Source organism: Triticum aestivum, chromosome 3D (genome assembly GCF_018294505.1).
Source record: "Triticum aestivum cultivar Chinese Spring chromosome 3D, IWGSC CS RefSeq v2.1, whole genome shotgun sequence".
NCBI classification, from domain to species: domain Eukaryota; kingdom Viridiplantae; phylum Streptophyta; class Magnoliopsida; order Poales; family Poaceae; genus Triticum; species Triticum aestivum.
In genome coordinates, this window is record NC_057802.1 from 336629797 (window position 1) to 336653049 (window position 23253).

Sequence of the window (23253 nt, forward strand, 5' to 3'; positions counted from 1 at the left end):
GTCGAAGTAACAAGCGGCACACTCCGGGTACTCTATCGCAAACAAACAAGCATACAATCAGTACTCATCTAATGCACGGGTAAAAATTGAATGAAAGATCCAACCAGAAAGTTCAACTTAAGAACTCCGGTTTGCAAAAAGAATCAACTCGAAAGAAGCAACGAAAGTCAAACGGCGAAAGAAAGAAACTTCGTTTGCTAATCTGGATCTAGGTCAAATTTTACTGTAGCAAAAACTTGTTTGAGTAGGTTAAACGGAAAGAGAATTTCGAGACGAAACTCTAGGCGCTTGAATCGCCTAATTCCGATAAACGAGCGAGAAGTTAAACAGAATCGAAGATTCGATCAGAAATCGAATCTGAGAAAATAACGAGAAAATCCGACGAAAAAGAAAAACGGACGAACGGTTAAATAACGGACGTTCGTTAACAGAGAAAAACCGACGAACGCGTTCGTTAAAACGAACGGTTCGGTGAACGCTCGCAAAATAAGAAAACCGAAAAAAACCAATCTAGGATTTTTTTTAAAAAACAAAAGGGTTTTTTTTACAGAAAACCGGTCAACGACGGAAAACGGCCGGCGGCAGTACCTCGACGGCGGGCTCCGGCGAGGGGCTCCGGCGGGGGCGGGGCTTGGCGGCGGGGTGCGGGGCTCGGGGAGGGCGCGAGGGGGCGGCGAGGGCGGCGGCGGCGGCTTCCCGGCGGCGGCGACGAGCGGCGCGTGCGGGCGGGCGGCGGCGGCGATGTCGGCGGCGGCGGCTCGAGGTGAGGAGAGAGAGAGGGGGGTGCGTCGGCGTGGGGAAGGGGGCACCCGAGGCGGCGGCGGCTACCGTGCCCGGGACGGACTCCGGCGGCGAGCTCCCGAGCGGGAGGAGGAGAGGGCGCGGGCGGGCCGTCGGCTGGGCCTTTGGCCCAGTCGGCGCGCGGGCATTTAAAAAAAAAATAAGTTCCGCGGAAAATATTGCGTAGAAAAATAAATAAAAATCAGAAAAATATGAAATAAATTTTCCCCGTCTTGTTAGAAAATCTAGAATAGGGTGAACATTTTTAAAATCAAAAATAAATATTTTGAAAACATGCAATATTTTTAATGCAATAAAAATTGCAAATAAAATCCAAATAATGTTTTTAACATTTTTCCTCCAGTATTTCAATTGTTTTGGAGAAGTCATATTTTCTCCTCTCGTTTATTTAAAATGAAATATTTTTCCGGAGAGAAAAATAATTAAAACCAAAATCCTCGTTGGAAAATAAATTTGAAAAATTCGGGAAAATCCCCAACTCTCTCCGGGTCCTTGAGTTGCTTAGGATTTATCGAGGATTTGTCAAAATGCAACAAAACATGATATGCAATGATGATCTATGTATATCATTCCAAATTGAAAATTTGGGATGTTACACCAACTGACCCCCCCCCCCCCCCGCTTTAAAGACGAAGCCCACAAGAGGGGCACGACGCAATACGCCGCCATCGCCCGATCCATGAATGCACAGATTTGAGGTTTCCCTTGGAGAAAGGGTCGATACGGAGATGAATGCTTCACCACGGCAACACCTTCAAGAAGATTGCAATGCCCACAAACGCCGCCGTCGCCAGCTCCGGCCATAACCGGAGTCAAGCTTCACTCGGTGTCGTCGCACCACACCCATAACTAACCAACTGAACCTCCAGCAATGCATCGTCACCTGTTGACGGAGAACGGCAAGGAACCGCCGCAGTCAACCGCACCGTGCAGAGGCGGCAAGCGTCCCGCCATCAAATTCAGCCGCCAATCCAGATCTGACCACGGCTGGCCAGATCCAAGGCCTCCCGCCGCGGACTGAAGCCACCGCGCCCTGCCAGCACCGTGCTGACATAGGGGACAGAGAAACGCCGCCCTTGGCCAAACCCAGTTGCACCGCAGTGCGCACCTGCGCCAACGTGTGCCCCCGCGATGCACCTCCAGGCGCCAGGCGAGAAATGCGCCCCTCGCCTCCGTGCCACGCCACCTCATTGTCGCTCGCATTCAAACCATGTCGCCCTCGTCGCGGTCGCCGTGCCACGCCGCCCCTCGTCGCCGCCACCGCGCTGCACCGCCCAGCGGCCGAGCGCACACACGCCCGACTCTCGCGCCACCCGCTGCCGTTATAATGCTGATCGAGAACGTAGTTTCTTTTATCTGCAAGAGTTTCTCGAGAAAGTAATTTCAATGGAGTATATACTTATTTATAGACATGTGAAATGAGCATGTCCTGACCGATTGCTTTTACCCGGACCGCAAAACCCTCTCATTATGTTATGGGGCTCGAGATGGATTTGGTAAACCCTACCGAGGACCGCAAAACCGTACTGTTCTACCATCGTGTCCTTTTCACTACCCATGTGAGGTGCCAATAAATTGCTTCCATGGTACCGACGAAGTTAATGTCCCCCTCTCCGTCCCCACCCGCGTAACGAACCCAAACTGTAGCTCAAAAAACAGCTCTGTGCACAAAATGGAACACCAAAGACCCGCTGACAAGTGGGTCTCCGTCTACTACAGTCTGAGTTTACTCAATGGCGCGACTGTGAAACGAAGCCTTGAAAGCTTTGGTCTATTTAAGCACCCACTGAGCTTCAGCTCACCGCCATTGCCATCCAGTTTCAGAGAGCGCAACCTCCTAGCAGACCAGCACGAAACCCCCCAGAAGAAATGGGGCTTCATCATGGAGCACCGCTTGCTCTGTCCGTGCTCGTGCTGCTGTGCGTCCATGGAGGCCGAGAAGCAGAGGCCGCGGGCGGCGGGTTCGTGAGGGCGCAGGGCACGCGCTTCGTGATCAACGGCAGCCCCTACTACGCCAACGGCTTCAACGCCTACTGGCTCATGACCATGGCCGCCGACCCCGCGCAGAGGGGCAAGGTCACCTCCGCGCTCAGCCAGGCCGCCGCCCGCGGCCTCTCCGTCGCTAGAACCTGGGCCTTCAGCGACGGCGGCAGCAACGCGCTGCAGTACGCCCCCGGCAGCTACAACGAGAACACCTTCAAGGTCCTTGCCAACATTTTGCTCAACTCTTCTCTTTGTAACTTGCACTACTTTTTGAAACATTCAGTTTCTTGGATCATTTGGTTCTTTTCCTTCAGCTGCTATATATTTCGCCTATGATTCTGTTTCCCTGAGAGGATTCTTGCTGTTGTTGTTTGAGCGTGCAGGGGTTGGATTTTGTGCTGTCCGAGGCTAGGAAGAATGGGATTAAGGTGATACTGAGCCTTGTGAACAACTACGACACTTTTGGAGGGAAGAAGCAGTATGTAGAGTGGGCAAGAGGGCGGGGGCAGGCCGTCGGATCTGAAGATGACTTCTTCACCAACTCCGTCGTCAAGGGCTTCTACAAGAACCATGTCAAGGTATGAACAACAAATCTTGAGTAACTTCCAAGGTTTTCTTGCAAGGCTTTACCATCTTTGTTTATAGACATTTATTTGGCCAGTAATCTTTGTTACCTTTTTACATGAGGTAAAGATGCTTACTTTCTCATTATTATTACGTGGGAGAAACTACAAGATTTTGTGGAGTATCGTTGGCAATCCTTGTTCTTGCTTTTGCTTTTGATTTGTGGTATATTACTTTTTAGAAAACATAACCGTGAAACCCTTCCAGGGGATAAATATTCACCACTGACAAGTACCAAGGTCAAAATAACGTAGAGTAACTACTAACTGTTTTGCTCTGCTCAGTACGTATGTCTACACCGAGGCCCCGACAGTGTCTTAGTTAGCGTTCAGACATAATAAATCGCCGCTGCAAGTCACAGTAGTGACATTGGAGTGTGCATAAGAAGCACTTTTTTGTAATTTTATTCGTGGGAATACTGTTGAATGGATGCTTCTGGACACCAGACGACTGGTCAAACACCACTCGGCTGGGCCGTGCTCCTACTGTCACTCACTGCGACATGATGATAACTCTTTGAATCTCTTTATTGGCACTCCCGGCACGCTCGTGACAACTTTACTTTGCCTCTCTTTGCATCATGGAAGACCGTGCTGACGAGGCTGAACACTGTGACTGGGGTGGCGTACAAGAACGACCCGACGATCCTGGCGTGGGAGCTGATGAACGAGCCCCGGTGCCAGTCCGACCTCTCCGGGCGGACCATCCAGTCGTGGATCACGGAGATGGCGGCGCACGTCAAGTCCATCGACGGCAACCACATGCTGGAGGCCGGCCTGGAGGGCTTCTACGGCGCGTCGTCGTCCCGGGCCGCCTCCGTGAACCCGGCCGGCCGCCAGGTGGGCACCGATTTCATCGCCAACAACCAGGTCCCCGGCATCGACTTCGCCACCGTGCACTCGTACCCGGACCAGTGGCTGTCGAGCTCCGACGACCAGGCGCAGCGGAGCTTCCTGGGCAGGTGGCTGGACGCGCACATCGCGGACGCGCAGGGGACGCTGCGCAAGCCGCTGCTGATCGCCGAGTTCGGCAAGTCGCAGAGGGACCCCGGGTTCAGCAGCGCCCAGCGGGACGCGCAGTTCGGCATGGTCTACGCCAAGATCTACGAGTCGGCGCGGAGGGGCGGCCCCACGGTGGGCGGGCTCTTCTGGCAGCTCATGGCCGACGGCATGGACTCCTACGGCGACGGCTACCAGGTCATCTTCGCGGAGGCGCCGGCGTCCACCACCGGCGTCATCACGTCCGAGAGCCGGAAGCTCAAGATGCTCGGCAAGGCGTTCGCGCGGGCCGAGCGCGCCAAGCGGGACGCGAGCGGGAAGGGCACCGGTGGCAATTAGGGACCACTGACCACGACAACAAAAGAGGATCTCTACTTTATATAATGCGTGCTTTTTTTCGTGTGTGAGTGAGTCTAGTTCTCCTCGAGATGATTCACGATTATTCATCCGGGAGAGAAGGAGTAATATTTGTCATCCTTCTTGCTACCTTCCTTGGGAAGAGGACATGTTTTCTTCAGTGCTCTTGTGGATCACGAGATAGCCAAATGTGATGGACTGATCATCATGGCTTAGAAGCAGCCGGTGATTAGAACCTTGATCATACTGGCTTCTAGATTTTATATCTATGGTGGGGTGCTTAATTGACTAGCCTTGATTATTATTTTTTCGTTTGTCCATCTTGTTCTTAGTGAAAATCACTTGCGAAATACTGGAAGCCGGCACAACCTCACCATGGCAACTACAGTAATGAGTATGAAAGCCTGCCTCATTATATTGGACAGGTTTATTGGTATCTCGGATCACACGAGCATTATTAAGCATGTAACATACGCACATACATACTTTGCCCAAGACCAAACCAACCTGAAGATTAGACAGCTCTGCGGCTCATCCGCCCACCATGGGGGAACCCTATGCCGCCTTCGCGAACCCAATCTTCATGTTGCCATAGTCGAAGACGGTATGGTAGGCTCCCATGAATATAGGATCCTACAACGCCAAGTTCTCATTGTCAGAGTCCGCAGCTGTTTCGTGGAGCATTCGCTTTCAGTATTTCGGAGGTGTTTAGCACTCCCAACGACTGCAGATAAACCTCACAGATGAAGAAACCTTAATTGCTAACCCGTATGATCATTAGTTCAGTACTACACTAAAAAGGGGCCAGCGTCGGTAAAAGGAAAAAGCTCTGACAATATAAGGGGTGCATAATTTTACCAGAGAGGGCCACGGGGACGAGGAATGTCCATGGCCGTGAATCCGCTGATGCACTGGGTAGCATCTCCCTCACCGATCTTCAGGATATACTAATAACGGAAATCAAAAGTGAAACAAATTCAGTTCACTGCAAATAAAAACAGAATATACAAATCTGAACGTATGACAACCACTTGCATAGAGCACTCAGAATTTTGCCTAAAAAAGTACGTAATAGCTGTAGTAGTCCCCTATATGTAACCTTCGCCACCGGTTTGTGCACTATGGTCTCCACAGGTTGTTGTTTCAGTTACCAAACATAAAACTGAATGACCACAGTCTTAACTATGACTCTATGAGTGAAGTAATAAGCCTTGTGTGTCTCTTAAACTTTTATGTACAAGCAAAAAAAAATCAAAATCATGCTTAGCTTCATACATCAGTGTTAGTATGCCTATGTGAAACAACTTAAGAGAACTCATGTACATTTACATTTTCGAAAAGGAGGAAAAAGCCCCCAGCAAGAGACTTCCAAGCCTGTGTGTCTACTATGATCTCTCCGAGATTTCTAACTTCGGAAAGTATAGGGACAAATCTACAACATGGATGAAAGGACTGAATAATCTCCATCTGGAATGTTTAAAGAAAATGATAGTGCCTGCTAAAATTCTAAACATGATAGTAGCTAATGTGGATGCAGGTCTACAGAGAAAATAACCATGGAGAAGCATTACTTGTTCTGGTGTCAGCACAAACTGTTTGCCCCCGATGGAGAAGGCGACGTCAGGCATGGACGCAAGTCTGCTGCAGTCCACAGATGATTCTCCCATAGGGCTAGGAATACGGTCACATAGCTGCAATGTTGAACCAGTTTGTAAAAGTGTGCTACGATGTGATTCTCTCATTGGTGTTACAAGATACTAGGAAACATGCCTGATTAATGTACTTGAATATAAGATCCTGAGTTTGATTCTTTGCAAGTTGGTTCGTCATCCATACAACAGCCATCTCACAAGCATGGCACATGACATCATTTGATCTCCCAACTTCATGATCTAGCACACTTCGAATACCAGCCCTGCCATTACATTACATACGGAGACAATGACTATCATGTGAAAGGTACATAAGTAAAACAATGTGAAAGGTAAAGAGGATATGTAACCGACTTCATGCACTTAAGCTATGTTTCTTCCGTGCCGGTTAGGGAAAAATTGGTAAAATTTTGGTAATGGCAACTATAGCAAAAGAACTGGGTCCAATTTGAGAACCCACGGTAAAAATAATTTTCTAACACAAAAGTGTCATGCAGGCATAAACTCGCTCTGCATCGTTGGTTATAATCCTGACGCCGAATTTCATATCCCCAATGGAGACTTTTTTTGAAGTGCCAGATTTTGAATTTGGCCAAAATAATAATAAATTTAATACTCTGGTACTTGCATTGGCATCATCCATAATCAAGTGACCACTAATTTGCAGCTAATTGCAAGTGTAAATACTAAATCTATATACCGACATGAAAGGTGCAACATTTTTTTATTGAATCAGTCCAAACCATCTAGAAGATTGATCAAATGGATTAGAAAATAAGTGGGAACCTTGTACTTTGTAATTACTCACACACTAATTACTCTATTATTTGCACAAGTATTCTTTTAATTTATCAAATAATTTTCCTTCACTACTCAATGTTTCAATCCCATCTTTTTCTGGTTCAGTTTACAACTTGTGTTATTGTGCACGGTGGTCTCTAGATCCCTTCTCTCAGCTATGTATGACAATTGAACATATAAACCTTGCTAGAGTACCCGCCCATCTGGGGGCACTGCGCGCGCGCGACGCGTTCGGCCGCAGGATTGGGTTGCTCGAAGCGCAACAGTGTATTTTTTGGCTGCTGGCGTTTGGTCAGCCGTCCACTTTTTTTAACCTTTGTGACTGCTTCGGAAGAGGATGACAGGTGGGGTCGCGAGCCTATGGAGGCCATCGAGGAGAGGGAGGGTTTCGTGGAGCCTGCGTGAACGAGGCAGACCAATCCACTCCCGAAAACGAGATCCTCGACAAGAGCCAGGCCAATCCTCTCCCGGAAACCTAGCGCTGTCGGGCCAATCCTCCGCGTCCCCTCCTCGCTGCGCCGCCTCCTCCTCCCCTCCACTTCTATCCACCTCTCGACGCCCCAGCGCGTGGTCGCCGTCGCTGCTCGTCTCTTTCTTCCCACGACGCCTCCCCATCCTCCATCAGCCATCGCCGCGGCTGTGGGCGCGCAGCGGCGGAGCGGGAGGCAGCGGCAGGCGTAGGCGGGCGGTGAAGGGAGGCGGACGCGGTCGGGCCACGGCGGCGGCGGGCATGGCGGCTGCGGAAGGGCGCAGCGGAAGCGAGCAGCGCTAAAGGGTGTGGGACAGGGCGCGGCCGGCGCGTGCGGTGCACGAACAAGGTGTGCACGGGGCGGTCAGGCGGGGCGAGCAGCAGCGCGCGCGGGTGGCGCTCAGAAGCAGCAGCGGGCTCGCGCGGGTGGCACGGGGCGCGGCCTGCAGAGCCGACGGGTGGTAGCGGGCGGGGGCACACGCCCCAACCACCCAACCCCAACTCCGGCGGCCTCCTCTCCCTCCATCGCCGCTGCTCCCCTCGATCTGGGGCCTCCCCTCGCGTCTTCCAACCACCAATCCCTCCGCTCTCGAGCCCCGTGTCCCCCCTCCGCCTCCTCCCCTTCGTGTTTCTCCTCCTCCCGCTAAGGCTCCATGGCGGCGGGCCGGCTCAAGGCGGGGGAGCGGCGGATGCGTCGGCGGCAGCACGAGAGGAGCGGTGGTGGCGGCGTCGAGCTGCGATGAGGTGCCGCTCGGGCACGAGACGACGGAGACGGTGGCGGCTATTCCGGGGCCCATCTGGGGAGGGTACGAGGCAGGGAAGGATGCCGTCGTCGCCTTCGCTGGTCTTCCTTCTGCCCCTTTTGCTCCCTCTGATTTGCCCTCTTCCTATCCCTCTTGCTCGCCAGCGGCGACTCCTCCCCTGCCTCCGCACGCCGCCCTCGAGTTGGAGGAAACGAGGACAACATGCGGTCGAGCTCAGGCCGGCGACATGTGCGCTATCCGTCTCTTATGTTTCCCTTGTGTCTCTTGGCCTGAGTTTTACGGCCAGTATTGCCTTAGTGAGATGTGTTGTTGAGTAAAAACTAAAATTTTGTCCCAGATGCTACTACTACTGATTACTCGCAGTAATTAGAAATTTGTACTTATGATACACAAATCAGTTACTTTACTACTTTGCCTATTTCACTAACCAGTCTTCATATAAATATATAATAGAGGATAAGGCCATGGAAGTCCGAATGGGTTCTGCTGGTGGTCACACTGGTAGGAACGGCATTGCCTGTTAGTTGTTATGAGAAGTATGTTGGGAGATTGCCACCTTCCTGAAAATCACTGGACAAAGAAGCGATGTGATGGAAAACCAGAGTGCCAAAAGAAGGTGGATTTGGCAGTTGCTGCTCCATGAGACGAGTTTATTTGCCTGCTCAAAATTCAGACCTGGAAAGGATGAAACCAGATGGAACGCAAAAGCTACATGGCAGAGCACATTTTGGGCACTGGTTCATTTGGCGCCGTCTTTCAGGTGATTGCTCTAGCCAATGTTTGTTTCTCTGTTTGTGTTGTCGATTACCAGCCTGATGTTTAGCGAAATGGTTGCATGTGTAGGCTAAATGCTTGGAAACTGGGGAGACGGTAGCCATTAAGAAGGTACTGTCGGGAGCTGCAGCTTATGCGTTCGATTAACCATTCCAATGTTGTCTTCCTCAAGCACTGCTTCTTCTCAACCACAAGTGGAGTGAGCTGTTTCTGAACCTTGTCATGGAGTATGTCCCGGAGACGCTCTACCGCGGGCTTAAGAACTACAGTAATACCAAACAGGGGATGTCACTTATCTACGTCAAGCTTTACACCTATCAGGTTTGTGAATTGTCAATGAATAAATGTGAAATGTGTGTCTTCCATTGTGCAACTATTCTAAGTCAATTCTACATTGGTGGTGTCTATTTAGGGGGCTCGTGTACATTCATTACTATTCGGAATCTGTCACAGGGATGTGAAGCCACAATTTTTTTTGGTATGCATCAGTGAACACTTGCTGTGTGCATCACTTATGCAGAGGCCAGGGTCACCCCCTTCTAAAAAAACAACAAACAGTGAACATATTAGCTCGGTTATCATGTGTTCTCATGCTTGCTTTTGAACTTGCCTTCACTTGCTTCCTTATACAGGTGGGCAGGGCCTTTGGATGGGAATCATCTTCGGTATTTTGGTCCAGGTCTTGTTGTTCGTGGCCATCACACTGCACACCATCTGGCAAAATAAGGTATGTGTTCAAAGGTTGTAGCTTGACTAGGCCATTTCTGGTTTCTCAGATTTAGGATCATGTGTGTAAGTATAAAGTAAACCATGTTTCGTCAACTGAATATGTGTATGTATGCATAGGCAACAAAGTTGAAGAATAGAGTCTTCACTTTTTCTCTTCCAGCGGATATCCTAGCAAAGCGAAGATATGGATAGGTGCTACTGAAGTAGCCAACATATGCTTAGTATGGAAGAGAGCGTGCCGGTGTACAAAATAGCGAAGCAAGTGTGATTCTGAGAAAATCCGCATACAAGTATATCGCAGGGTCAATGCTATATTATTCTTAAATGAAAATTACACTAGGTTGGCTTTTAATTAATATATACTTGGAGCATCGATAGATTTACATATTATTTTCAATAGCCTAATTACTCCATGTAACTACCACATCCATTTTGGTATGTGGTATTGCAAGTGTAAATTCAGGAAAAAACTATGTTGGTTAGTGCGAGCTGCAAATTTTGTTTTTCGGTATGGATAGGTATTGTGGGTTGTAACACACCATGGTTAAAACAAAATAAACAAGCCGTGAGCTTAACTTGAATGATACAACCACTCAGCTAGGGTGACTTACTGAAATGAATATGTCGAGCAGAAGGAGCTAGAGTGAGATTGTGTTGTACCAGTTATCAAATGATATTTTGAGAAGGAAAGAGTAGTAGTCTAAACATATTAGAAAAAACAAAAGTAGATTGGTTTACCCTAAAAGTTTACTCACCCTTATTCTTTATTGTGCAGCAACCATGTTGACAGCCTGGCATCTCTTTGTTCCATTCTATTGACTTCATGTGGCATTATGTATGAAGCCCTTTGAGCACAAATCTTTCTATGGAAGGACCTTCATGGGATTTGGAGTGCTCAATGGCATCTCAATTTGGCTTCTCAATCAGAGTCTATGTTTCAACTCTGTTGGTTTCTATCAGGTAAGCATTGTTCTTTGTTTCTGTCCAAACTTCTAAAAAATGAATGGTCAGTTCTTTTTGGTGTTGGAGTTGCAACTGTGGATGAAATCCTAATTTCTGAAAATAACTCTGAACCATGTATATATTTGCAGGGCAAGTCGAGTGCATTGGTTGGATCTAGATTCCTGATATTGCATAGGACTTGTCAAAAGGTTAGCATCTATTCTATAATGTGGGTCACATAAAAATCAAAATTTTAATTTCTAAAATAAGATTGAACCATGTTTGAACCATGTATATATTTCCGGATAACAATTTACCTCTAATATCTATGTACCTTATTATTCTGTCGCCGCTCTTCCGATTTGCTCGGGTACCTTATTATTTCTCCCTATTATAGTGTTTTCTCAAAGTTGTAATCCCATATCGTAATTAATTCCTTATAGTATACTTGCTTTTGCTCCTGTCATCATAACGAACCTATTTAACTCATGACATGTGTAATGGTCATTTGTACCCATTTAATCTCTTCTAGAGCTCTTCATGAATCTATGCTCTATTTGCTGAAGAGGGTTCAGTGCAGTGTCTTCAAAGGTCGGGAAAAAAATGTTATGATGCAGAGGGGACAACATCTTGAAGGGAGCAATGTTTTGATACTTGCTTTATAGGAATTCTCTTTCTTTGCCTAGAACTTGTGATTTATGGCTGATGACTATTCCATCTTTGCAGGTGCTTCTCAATTATAGATGGAAAACTTGCCATGGAGGCACATAGCTTGCTGATTTTGTTTCTGGATTGGCCCTTGAGAGGGAGACCGACGCATACTTCAGCATGTTTCAGGTGTGCGACCTCTATTCCTTGTGTTTGTTTCCCTCGCTGAGCTTGGGCATTGTACATTTTGGTAAATATAGTTAGTTACTTTGTTTACTGGCAATTGTGAATATTCAGAGCACATACATGCTTGGTTTACTTCAGTTAGTACCTGCCATTCAGTAATCAAGCCTGAAGAAAGTGTGCCTCCCTATTTTGTGCACATAAATACTTAGCTTACTATGACCAAATTAAGTAAACTTATACAATAAGCTTCTTCATTGTTTCACTTGTGGAAACTAAACTACTACTGTGTTAAATTTATTATAGTCATCTTTAAAGGAGTTGTGGTTGGTTGCCATTGTGTTGAAGTAATTTCTTGCTGAAGCACCGGTCTAAATTTATCATTGGTTTCGCTGGTGCTTCATGTAAGCGGGATTACTAATTGTTCCATTGGTTTTGCTCTGGTGAGTTCTTCCCCATATACCTTTGATGCTTTTGCCTCCATACCTTCGAGCTAGTATTTTTTTCAAGGGTTATCATGTTTTTGTGGTAGTGTGACTGGCTCAGAGTTTATAATCATTTGTCTTCTTCAATGAATGTCTGTGCTATGATATTCTGTAAGGCTAGGCACACACTAAGTTGGTTAATGCTTTTGATCTAGGTTGTTGGGAGATAATGAAACAATAATGTTTATCTGCTCACAATGCCTTATATTGATTGCTCTGGACAGGTATTTTAATCGTAAGAGATGTCTCCAAAAAGGCAAAAACAACAATTCACTGTTGATTTACTTTGCTACGATTGCTCCCATTAGATTGTCCTTAAATCATGTGCAAAGCTGAAGTATTGTTCGCTGACTGTCAGCCTGACAGATCAGATGGGATGATGATGCAGAGTGTTAAAAGGCCTAATGGGTTATCTCCTTGGTAGATGAAGCTTGTTGGATTGATTTCAGGCCATTGAAAACAGATGACACCATGCCTCCCCCAGTTAATGAACATGTGTCGCTTCCAAGTAATAATGAATTTTCTACTATCTCTGCTCTGCCGAACTTTCTTTTCTTTTGCCATTTTGGCTGGTAGTCTTTCATAGAATTTTGTGATATCTACCTGACTCCAGAAGGTCATGCAACATTAAGAATTGCTGGGTTTGAAAAACACAGGATGGAATTGTTAATTCATTATCTCTGTCTGAAGCAAGACATTTTTGGTACACTGTTGAATAGAGTTGATGTATCAGCATGAGTAACATTGCGACATTCTAAGGGTTGGTGCTAAAAGCCAACCTAGAAACCATTGTTTTCCCAAAAACTATGTGGTTCATATGTTGACATGATTGTTTACTAGTAGGACAACCAGGAGGTAGTGCAATATCCTTATTAGTTATACTCAGGGATGCAAAATCTTCACCTGATGATTCCACCCCTTTTTACATGACACTAGCTGCCGCATGGTAAAAGGTGTCTCGCCGATGCTCTTTATGACACCCGCTGACAGATTAATGAGTGCACTCATAGAGAACATAACAAGGTATTTTAGGAAGTGCTTGGACTAGGTTCAAATTTTTGAAAGTTTTAGGCACGCTTTTTTTACAGTGTTGGTTTCAAGTTTTTCTTTCCGACACAGTTAGACTTTCTGAAATACAGCCTTGAACTACACATGAAACAATAGTGTTTATTTGGTCACCAGCAAGATGATGATGTGAAACGAATGACTTTGCGTCTTTCAGAGTTTCTACCATTAAATAGTTTCCCATAACAGAATATTTGCTAATATTGGTAGCTAAAAATGAGATACTTATGCTTGTTGATGCATTCCCTTTTTGTAGTAACATCCATGTGTCCAGCATATGTAGAATATTAGATTTTTTTGGCTGTTTATTGTAGTTCGTTCTCAAGGTTTGGAAAATTCTTTAGCTATATTCCTTGTCTCAAGCGAGCATGAGCAATATCTTCTTTATGCCGCATGCCGCCAATTTTCTATTTTAGATGGTTGTGTATTTTCTCTTCTAAAAAGGGATATGTATTTTATTAATCTGACTATAATTTGTGGTAGGTACATACTGAAGGATGTTCTGAGGCTAGCACCTGGTTTAGAAGTTTTGCAATTCACAACAATACCTCATAATTTTGATTTGATGTCCAGAATGTCAATTGAAGAATGAGCCTATGAACTGCATTGTATTTTGTAATATATCCTTATATATGGTGCTTGTGGCGTTTTGTTTTTGCAATTATAAGTTTACGTTTATGGGTATTATAGAGTCCTTTCTTTTTCCACAAGGGGCAGTAGCTGTGCCATTCGATTCGAAGGACAAAGAGTTGATCACAAAGGGGTAGCACTTAGGATATATACACAAGAGTATAGAACCAAATTATATGATGTAATTCACCACTATTTCTATTAACTTCTCATGTACAAATGTTCACGAGTTCATGTATTAAGTACATTTTATTGTGTCACTTGTGTTTACTCTTTTTAATGCAAGTTTACAGCTACTCGGAGTTCCTAATTGCAGACTCAACTATCTTGACCTACCGATAATCTAATTTGTGGCATTATTACCTTCAGAAAATATTTGCATTTAATTTCATTTATGTATAGGGGTATAAGTTCTTACCAAATGTACTCAAATATACGGTTATTGAAAAAATGCAAATATTTTCAACACGAACATGGTTTTAAATGGGTCTTTGCGCCATTTGGCGCAACTGGTCATCTAGTATATATAATTCATGTGATATGCACACCTCCTCTCAGGTTTTTTTAAAGGAGGAAGACCCCCGGCCTCTACATCTCGGTGATGCATGCAGCCACTTTATTAATCACCTCCTCTCAGTTACATATGTCACTGTATATTTAGCTGCATATATATTGTGTATGATGTGCATGAGTGTGAAAAGTACAAGAGTTCCCAACTCTTACCTTACACCTTGTGTTCCATTGGGAGTACATAGACCGACTAAAGAGCATATTTTTGATGGCTCGATCTGCATCATAGACACAAAAAGAGTATATTTATAATGCTAACATAGGACTAATCAAACAAAAAGTTGCCTTTGAAAATGTTCAAACCTCCTTTAACAGCAGATCTAGGATCCGCTGCCCATACTGAGAAACAACAGCCTTGCACTCTTGGCTGACTACCCCAGGTGCACCGATCTTTTCATTTATTTGAGTAATTATGGCCTGCATATTTCAATGTTGAACCACTAGGTCTAAGACACACAATGATTAATCTAACAATGGAATATGCACCCACCAGAGTAGAACTATAAAGCATAGATAAGGACATTGCACATATTATGCTTTAAATGGTCTACCAGGTTCTACTTCACTGATCTTCACATTCTGTAATGTACCTATTGATCCAGACATGCTCTTAGAAGTTTTTAGTTTCCAAATTTATTTGTAATAGTTCAAGAGCATCATGCAAAAAAAATCATGTCGTACTGCTTGCCCTTCAGGTGTAATTACCATAATTTAATCAAAATAAAGACTATAAATATAATTTATCAAAGCATACACCTTGTTAGAATGCACATTTCCTCTGCTAAAAGGTAAAACTCGAACCGAAAGCTTATGTTAAGGAATGACTCCTTTAGGTTGCTTCAAATGTTTATTGTGCTGACTTGATATTGTAAAGCCATTTTCCTTGTTTATGAGATTAAGATAAACAGAGGTCACAACCATACTGTGGGACCAGAAAGCAATGAAGTTCCCGAATCTGCTATAGCTGCACAGCGAGACGCACATAATCCTAGTACATAGAGAGTATAAGAAAAAGATTATAAACACTTTGTTATATACAGGTACATTGGGCATGGCTACTTTTTTGATAGGTCAGAGGTTACTACCTGTGGAATTTCCTCCAATCAAGACATCACCCATATCAAACTGCAAAAAGCGAGTCAAGATTTATCAGCACAAATCACTTACCACTTCTTGAATTTTAAAATTACTCAACTAAGTGAAAGAGATACACCTGCCAGTATCCCTTCCTAGTAACAGGGACGTATGTATGATCTCCATTATGATGATTAGGATCAATTCCTCCAAACACAATTTCTCCCCCTTGCCCTTCACCGGCATGTCTGTTCAACCAGAATGTGAAAATAGGGCTACCAACTAGACCTTGGCTAACCATGTTATACCTACAGGTTTTGTTGTGATGTTAGGGATAACGAATATGGTCTACATTTTAAGTAAGATATGCCAATAAATCAGAATAACCCTGAGTGCTGTGTGTGGATCTTAATAATACACCATAAATTTTGCATAAAGTAAAATATTCACATCTAGTGTTGACATCACCACCAAATATGCACACGATATTTAGATAGAGAGACTTGCTCACCAGACAGGTACAACATCACCTTTTGAGATTTCTTTAAACCCAAGACCAAGAATGCCATCAAATTTTGCAACCATAAAAGTAATACTTGGTTCCCTGGTAGCTTCAATAAAATCCTAACATGGTGCCATAATGAAATTAGTATACTCTAAAATGGGATGCGCATGATCAGATAGCATAAAATAAGTGTGCAATTCGGATGCAGGCATAAACCTGATTTTTCACAACTACACCACCAACTTGCACATTGTCCTGGCTAACATATCTAGAAATTGCACCAGTTCCATATTGAATTGCAACCATTTTTCCTGCCAAGAGGGGAAATAGAAATTATATTCACGAAGTAAACATAATTTGCCTGCTTGCTACAACTTAATGTAAAAAAACAAGCCCAATGCCCAACTGTTCTAAAAAGATCCTAATATAAGAAACATGCACATATAGTGTGTTCGAGCGTCTCCAAAAAGATTGCAAAAAAAAAGAGTCCCAATAAATGGTTATTGGGGCTCTCCCAGTAAATTTTCGGAGGGTTTCCAGGTGGAGTATTTTTTTAGAGCCCCAATAAAAGTTTTATGCCTAACTTTGACCATTAATTCTATATGCCTAGCTTTGACCATTAATTTTACCAATAAAAAGTGAGTTATATGCCACAAAAATTATGTCATTGGATGCACATTTGAAAGAACTTTCCGATGATATATTTTTGATAACATATAACCCATATTTTGTGATCAAAATTACAAGTCAAAGTTTGACACAAAAAACGAAGTGGCCTTGTACAGAAATGGAGGGAGTATTATTATTATTTTATTATTAATATTATTGTTGTTGCTGCTACGATGGTAGTTGACCAATACGGTTGTTGTTGCTTTCTCCGTTGGGGGCAACTACCATAGTATTTTTTTATTAATATTATTGATGTTGCTCAATACGGTTGTTGACCATGTCGTCCGACCATCTCAAACGACTTTCATGCAAGGTAGAAATATACTCGACGGAGTTGTAATCCTACATGAGACCGTTCACGAGATGCACCGTAAAAAAATAGTGGAGTAGTTTTCAAAATTGACTTTAGAAAGGCGTACAACAAGGTCGAATAGTCATTCCTTCAACATGCCCTAATAATGAAAGTATTGTTTGATAATTGGCGTCCGTGGATCCAAAATTTTGTTACTAGAGGCAGTGTGACTGTCAAAGTCAGTGATGACATATGCCATTACTTTCATACGAAAAGACTACAACAGGACGATTCCATATCTCTAATGTTATTTAACATCGTTGCTAATATGTTGGCTATTCTAATTGATTGCATCAAGCGGGATGGTCAAATTGCAGGAGTAGTACCACACCTTGTGGATGGTGGCCTCTCTATTCTGCAATATGCTGACAATACAATTCCTTTTATAGTACATGACCTGGAAAAGGCTCGAAATATGAAACTATTGCTTTTAGCGTTTGAGCAAACGTTAGGGCTTAAAATTGACTTTCATAAAAATGAATTGTTTTGCTTTGGAGAAGCCGGTGAGGTGGCGGCTGAGTATGATGACATGTTTGGTTGTGCGCGAGGCTAATTTCTGATTAAATATTTGGGAATATTGATTCATTATGGATGTCTCACAAATGCGGAGCGAAAACATGTAGAGAAGCCCTTAGAGAAACGGTTTAGCAGTTGGAAAGACAAGTTGCTCTCTGTTGAAGGACGACTGGTCTTGATCAACTCTGTCCTCACAAATATGGTTTTCTATATGCTTTTTTCAACTCTCAAAATGATCTTGCTAATTATTTCAAATCCAGATTCTTTTGACAAGGGGATAGTGAAAAGAAAAGGTAAGCCAAATGAAGCGTGGTTTGTAGACCAAAAGACCAAGGTGGACTTGGCATTCATCCCCTGCATGTTAAGAATAATGACTTACTAAGTAAATGGTTGTTCAAACTACTTATTGAGGATGACGTATGGCAAACCCTGCTACGCAATAAGTATCTATGGCAAAATGATGTATCCCAGGCCTATTGAAAACCTGGTGACTCGCACTTTTGGATTGGTTTAATGACGACGAAGAAACATATTTTTTGCTTTACATTCTTCGCGATAAAAGGCGAGCCAAAGATTCGTTTCTGTGAGGACAACTGGCTAGGTAATGCCAGCCTCTAAGAAAAATATCCAGCTTTGTACCACATTGTTCGTGATAAGAAGATACTCTTGCGCATGTGCTCAATTCATTCCCGCCAAATATTTCTTTCTGACAGGATTTGATTAGCCCCCCGCCTTATGTCATAGCGAAATATGTTAGGAATTGATTAGCCTAACACAAGGTTGGGACGTGTTTCGCTGGAACCTCACTACGTGCGAATCCTTCATAGTCAACTCTATGTACCATGTGCTCACACATTTAGAGGTCCCAGTGGATAATAAAAAGAAAATTTGGATGTCGAAGATTTCACTAAAAGTGAAAATCTTAATGTCGTATTCTTTGGAGTGAAGTTGTGCTAACTAAAGACAATCTCACTTGACGCAACTGACAAGGAAGCAAAAAATGTAACTTTTGTACTCATGACGAGACAATCAAACATCACTTTTTTAATACAAGTTTGTGGGTTCTACGTGGACATTCATCGAAATAGCGTCCAATTTGTATCCGTCCACAAGTGTTCCAATATTTTGATCATCGTTGGACGGAGTTTCAAATAGGTTCAGAACCGTAGTAAGGGTGGGAAAATATGCCTTATTATGGGCACTTTGGCTATGTAGAAATTATTTGATTCTCGTAGGCAAAACACATGTCATTTGCGGCTTATTTTTCGCTCTACATATTCGCTTCATACGTAGTTTACGCTACACTAAACGGAGCAACAACCGTTGTTCAAAGTGGTGTATGCGGTTGGAGCAGGTGGCTAAGGATGTTTTTACCTAACATGGGTGGTAGCATAATCTCCGGATTGGTCCACTACCTCCTTTAACATAGGCATAATATCGGCTCTATATGACTATCTCTACTATTAAAGGGGATCGACGTAATGGTTCGACCTCCTTCCATCCCCCTCCTTCGCTCCTCCCCTCGAGAGATCCCGCACCTAAAAAATCGCTAGGAAAGAATCCACGTTCACAACCAACCAGCCTCCCACCCCCTACAATTCCCACTTTTCAGGTAAGATAAAAAGAAAAAGAAAAACAAAACGGTCCCACGATCCCTAAGGCGCCCGCTCAACACCCCCACGACCCCTCTTCTTTCACTTCCTCTCACGAACGGCCTCCCTCTGCTCCGCCGCTGGTTCCCCTTCTCCATCTGCAGTCACACGCCCGCACCACACCCCTGTTTCCTCCTTCCTTCGGGCGGTCACCTTTGCTCCTCCGCCTCGCGAACGGGATCGGTCGATGTGGCCAATGGAGATTGCGAGCCCCGGCAGGGCAGAGTCAACCGCCAATACACGGTCCACCGGCACCCTCCGTCGCCCTCGCACAGCGCCAGCCGCTTCCCATGTCTCGAGAGATCATGAGTGGCCAGGGAACGACGGAGTAGCGGTGGCCTGAGAAAGAGAGCACAACGATAGTCTAATTCCTCTATGTCTATCCATGTTGCGTTGTGGTAATCTCTCTCTCTCTCTCTCTCTCTGGAACACACATCACACAGATTAATGAGGAGATGAATCAGAGCACCTCAATCATGATCCGTCTCTGCCTGGTGATCAACCCTCATCTGGTCTGACGTCCCGGCCAACTGCAATCAATCATCGTCGTCTGGATCGATCTTCTTCGATTTGGCCGATAGGGTTCGGGATGAACAGGCGGGATGATGTTCTTAGCATCCTGCTACAACGATGCAGATATACTCATTGATCTAGCCCCACTCGCCCCGACTGCCAGGACGCCCCCAAGTCGCGCTTCAAGCTCCAGGCACGCAATCCTCTGTTCCTCAACCTATTTTTCTTCTGCATTATTATTCACGTTTGGACACCTACATGGTCAAATTAGAACACAAGTTGGTGTCCATAAGATTGAAAGCACATGTGGCTATGTGTGTGTAAGAGTAATAATGATAGGCAAAACCACAACAGAAGTATCAACCCATATATCTGGAACATCCTCTGTGCCTATGCGTAAAAAAATTCAGAGTCCCAAAAGCTGATGCCAGGGCAAGACCGCTCGTCTCGGCTTCGCAGAATCGCAGCCGAGGGCGACGGTGACGGCCGCTAGCTGCTCGTGGAGCTAGCGGAGGGCACGGCTGGGGCACGTGGTCGATGCTTGGGACATCTGCGGAGCGGCGTGGGCACGAGTGCAGGGCAGCAGTAGCCAGGGTGGCAGGAGAGGACCCAGGACACGTTGTGTTCATGTAGTTTTCCTCTTTGTATCCTCTAGCTCTGACTACGGTTTCCTCTTGCATCCTGTAGCTCTAAGAATGACTTGTGCAGATAAAGATGAAAAATCTAGGGGAAGATTTTGGTGAGGAAGAAGAACAAGGTAATTTATTTCTGGTCAGCACAACAAGTTTGTTCCTACACTTTGATGTTATGATTAGTGCTTATTCACTAACAATGGAAGTACTGATGGGTATAGCATGGTCTGACCAAGAGAAAGAATACTTTTCTACAAGTTATTTTATTAATGATAATGATAAAATATCATCATGGAATATTAATATAAGATCATAGTACGTACACTCTTTGCTTGATATATGTATATTACATTCTCTATGTATATGCTCATGCCATCAAAAGTCTTTATTTCCTAGAGATAAAACAGCTAGCTACATTATCACACATTTTATATGTTCGTTTAGACTAATGATTCTAATATTTGTTTAGTAATCTTTTGCAGATTTTGAGGTTGCTCCATTCCATATTGTTGAGCTTCGTAAAAATGGAGAGGGGACTTGTTGCGGATTCATCATCTATGATCTCACATGTCAAATTTCTCATTCCATTTTTTTTCAAACATATTGAATGAGTTTGACTCTTAGTACTCTTACATAAGTGCCAACATTCATAATGTAGTTATACATGAGTTTATCATTATAATTTAAATACGGTTTTCTAATCTTTCACAAGTGCAACAAAACAGATATGATATGCTACTGAGCTTTCATGTTAGACTGTCAATGCTACTTATTGTAGATATGTTGCTACGCTCTTAAGCTTTCATATTAGGATTTTAACATTCCTTAAGTACTTCCCTTTACTCCTAGCCTTCAAGGTATGATGATCAGGGTCAGGTTTCACTAATTAACTGATGGATTTGTGCAAATATTTTGGGATCATCTGAAAAGAAAATTCAACTTCTTGATTTCCCAATTTAGCGAACCAGATCAAAGAGTTGTGTAGCCATTAGATGGACAGCTTCACACTGGCGTAAGTATTCATGACGCTGTAATATAAGGCTTCTTTACCTTCTACCTATATTTGCTACTGTAAAGGAGAAACCATCTATCTTGGTGTGTCATTGTTTTTTTAAGGGAAGGTGTGTTATTGTTATATTGTGTAAATTGTAACCAAGCATATGAAAGATTTGGTATATCGTTCTGTTGGTCAAAAGTCATTATTCATGTTTCAAGGGGATGACATATACCTTTAAGCAAAACATGAAGCAGACTTTTGCTTTAGGTACTCCCTCCATGAAATATAATGCCCCTGACTTTGCTTGTGCGACTTTGGTCATTTCTATATACAAAAGTACATGCATTGGACATGTATAAATTGTATTGTCTTATTTTTCTTGCAAAACAATTTTATTTCATATATGTTTATACTAATTTTGTAGACATACAATAAGTGATAATAATTATTAAGTTGTGAGATGAAAATCAGATAAGTAGTATTAGAAAGGAGGGAGTACTATTTATTGGCGTCATTTAATATCTAAATATTTTGTTTCAAATAAAGTGCCACATTTAGTCATTAATTTTTCTTTCCTGTGGCATGCACGTGCCTCTAATCTTTATGGTTTTGGCCGATGTACCTAGACTGTACATGGAATCCTAATGATCTTCACTGCCAATTACACCAGGTGACATATTGCTTCAATAAAGCTTTTGTCTGCGACGCAATTAAAATGGTGTGACACGGACAAGGAAACGAATTGTAAAAGTAATAGAGTTGACACTTAAGTTTCGGATTCAATTTTAGTCTTTGAAAGTCATCATAAAAAACTTATTCATAAAACTTAGCGATCATAGAACTTCTATGATACGCCTAAATAAATAATGTATTTGCTATACCCAAACCGATCAGATTATCTTATACTCCAAAGTAAGCACATCAAACATTGAATAGTGCAATGATTTGATTGGTTACATCATTATTTTTTGATATCTCCCGTGGTAACGCACGGGCATTCGACTAGTACTATTAATATGTTGCTTTTTTATCTTCTTGTTAGTTTGTTAGTGTTTGGCTGTGTGCATCTTATTTATGCAGAGACGAAGTGTTGCTCATTATGCTTTGTATCCGCATGGCTACATTTTGCGATAACAAAAATGCTCTTTATCGAAAAATCAACAAAAACAAAACACTGTGGAGCTTGAGAAGAGATTACGATAGGAAGGGCCAAGGCACAAACCATTCTTCTTGTACGTGCTCGACCGCTTGGCCTTGTAGCTCGCGTGGAAGTAGCAAGCAATCTGCAGCATAAATCATAAAACGCGCACTGCAGATTAGTAGTACGTATCATAAACCAAACTGTGTAAAACCATCACGGCGACCAACACGGGCGGGGCGCACCGAGAGGAAGCACTTGGAGGAGGGCACCCAGAGGTTGGAGCTGCCTGTGTCGAAGATGACGGTGAAGTTCTGCGGCGGCGTTCCGATGCCGATCTCGCCGTGGTACTGAGCGTTGTGGTAGTTCTTCAGTGCCACGACGTGGCCCTTTGCCTCGGCGTTGCCGCCGAGAGCGACGAGTAGCTGGGCGTCGTCAACCGGACGCTTCTTCAGCGCGACGCGGACAAGGCCCTCCGCAGGCGTGGCGAGGAGGGCATCGAAGAGGAGCACGCTGGAGAGGAGCAGGAGGTGGAGCGCGAGGCGGGGGGTTCCCATGGTTGCGCCGCGAGCTGCAAATTACAGAGAAAGAATACCGATGAAGTGAGACCGGGAAAGGAGCAGACCACTCTGGGGCGGGGGGTGTCAATTTATGAACTTGATCGGTGTGGCTACATGATCACCCAATATGTCGCAAATTCTGCGTGATCGATTGAAAAAGTTGATCCAGG

The 23253-nt window shown here is 44.1% G+C and overlaps 2 protein-coding genes and 1 long non-coding RNA gene across 23 annotated transcripts; 2 read left to right on the plus strand and 1 right to left on the minus strand.

Moving 5' to 3' along the window:
• On the minus strand, positions 1 to 23253 carry LOC123078729 (phytepsin). Of its 6 annotated transcripts, XM_044501322.1 has the most exons (14): positions 23198 to 23253; positions 22769 to 23094; positions 22608 to 22668; positions 16271 to 16365; positions 16061 to 16173; positions 15689 to 15857; positions 15561 to 15600; positions 15399 to 15463; positions 14779 to 14892; positions 14629 to 14693; positions 6534 to 6678; positions 6335 to 6454; positions 5622 to 5710; positions 5105 to 5396 (listed from the first exon to the last, which is right to left on the minus strand). In XM_044501322.1, exons 2-14 carry the CDS (start codon positions 23078 to 23080, stop codon positions 5345 to 5347), a joined length of 1440 nt encoding a protein of 479 aa, XP_044357257.1. In that variant the 5' UTR covers positions 23081 to 23094; positions 23198 to 23253; the 3' UTR covers positions 5105 to 5344. The 6 variants fall into 6 exon arrangements, 5 of the variants coding, with proteins under 5 accessions (XP_044357259.1, XP_044357257.1, XP_044357258.1 ...); XM_044501324.1 differs by lacking the exons at positions 5105 to 5396; positions 23198 to 23253 and adding an exon at positions 1 to 32 and having other exon boundaries at positions 22769 to 23191; XM_044501323.1 differs by lacking the exon at positions 23198 to 23253 and having other exon boundaries at positions 5105 to 5487; positions 22769 to 23191.
• LOC123078730 (mannan endo-1,4-beta-mannosidase 1) lies at positions 2597 to 5081 on the plus strand. The gene is made up of 3 exons (XM_044501326.1): positions 2597 to 3003; positions 3168 to 3362; positions 3996 to 5081. The coding sequence occupies exons 1-3, from the start codon at positions 2671 to 2673 to the stop codon at positions 4743 to 4745; spliced, it is 1278 nt and encodes a 425-aa protein (XP_044357261.1). The 5' UTR covers positions 2597 to 2670; the 3' UTR covers positions 4746 to 5081.
• Positions 7597 to 14165, plus strand: LOC123078731 (uncharacterized). Of its 16 annotated transcripts, XR_006437617.1 has the most exons (10): positions 7598 to 9209; positions 9293 to 9544; positions 9636 to 9701; positions 9856 to 9950; positions 10728 to 10912; positions 11044 to 11731; positions 12032 to 12168; positions 12366 to 12434; positions 12569 to 12718; positions 13759 to 14165. It is a non-coding gene; the product is annotated as an uncharacterized lncRNA (long non-coding RNA). The 16 variants fall into 16 exon arrangements; XR_006437615.1 differs by having other exon boundaries at positions 12032 to 12434; XR_006437612.1 differs by having other exon boundaries at positions 12366 to 12718.

What these genes read in the sequence shown, in the direction of transcription:
- LOC123078730 (XM_044501326.1), top strand. Translation starts at nt 2,671, where the DNA reads ATGGGGCTTCATCATGGAGCACCGCTTGCTCTGTCCGTGCTCGTGCTG. An exon ending in ACAACGAGAACACCTTCAAG is followed by an intron (nt 3,004 to 3,167) that starts GTCCTTGCCAAC and finishes TTGAGCGTGCAG; the next exon opens with GGGTTGGATTTTGTGCTGTC. An exon ending in TCTACAAGAACCATGTCAAG is followed by an intron (nt 3,363 to 3,995) that starts GTATGAACAACA and finishes GCATCATGGAAG; the next exon opens with ACCGTGCTGACGAGGCTGAA.
- LOC123078729 (XM_044501322.1), bottom strand. Translation starts at nt 23,080, where the DNA reads ATGGGAACCCCCCGCCTCGCGCTCCACCTCCTGCTCCTCTCCAGCGTG. An exon ending in CTAGGAAGGGATACTGGCAG is followed by an intron (nt 15,601 to 15,688) that starts GTGTATCTCTTT and finishes CGCTTTTTGCAG; the next exon opens with TTTGATATGGGTGATGTCTT. An exon ending in CATTGCTTTCTGGTCCCACA is followed by an intron (nt 14,893 to 15,398) that starts GTATGGTTGTGA and finishes TGAAATATGCAG; the next exon opens with GCCATAATTACTCAAATAAA.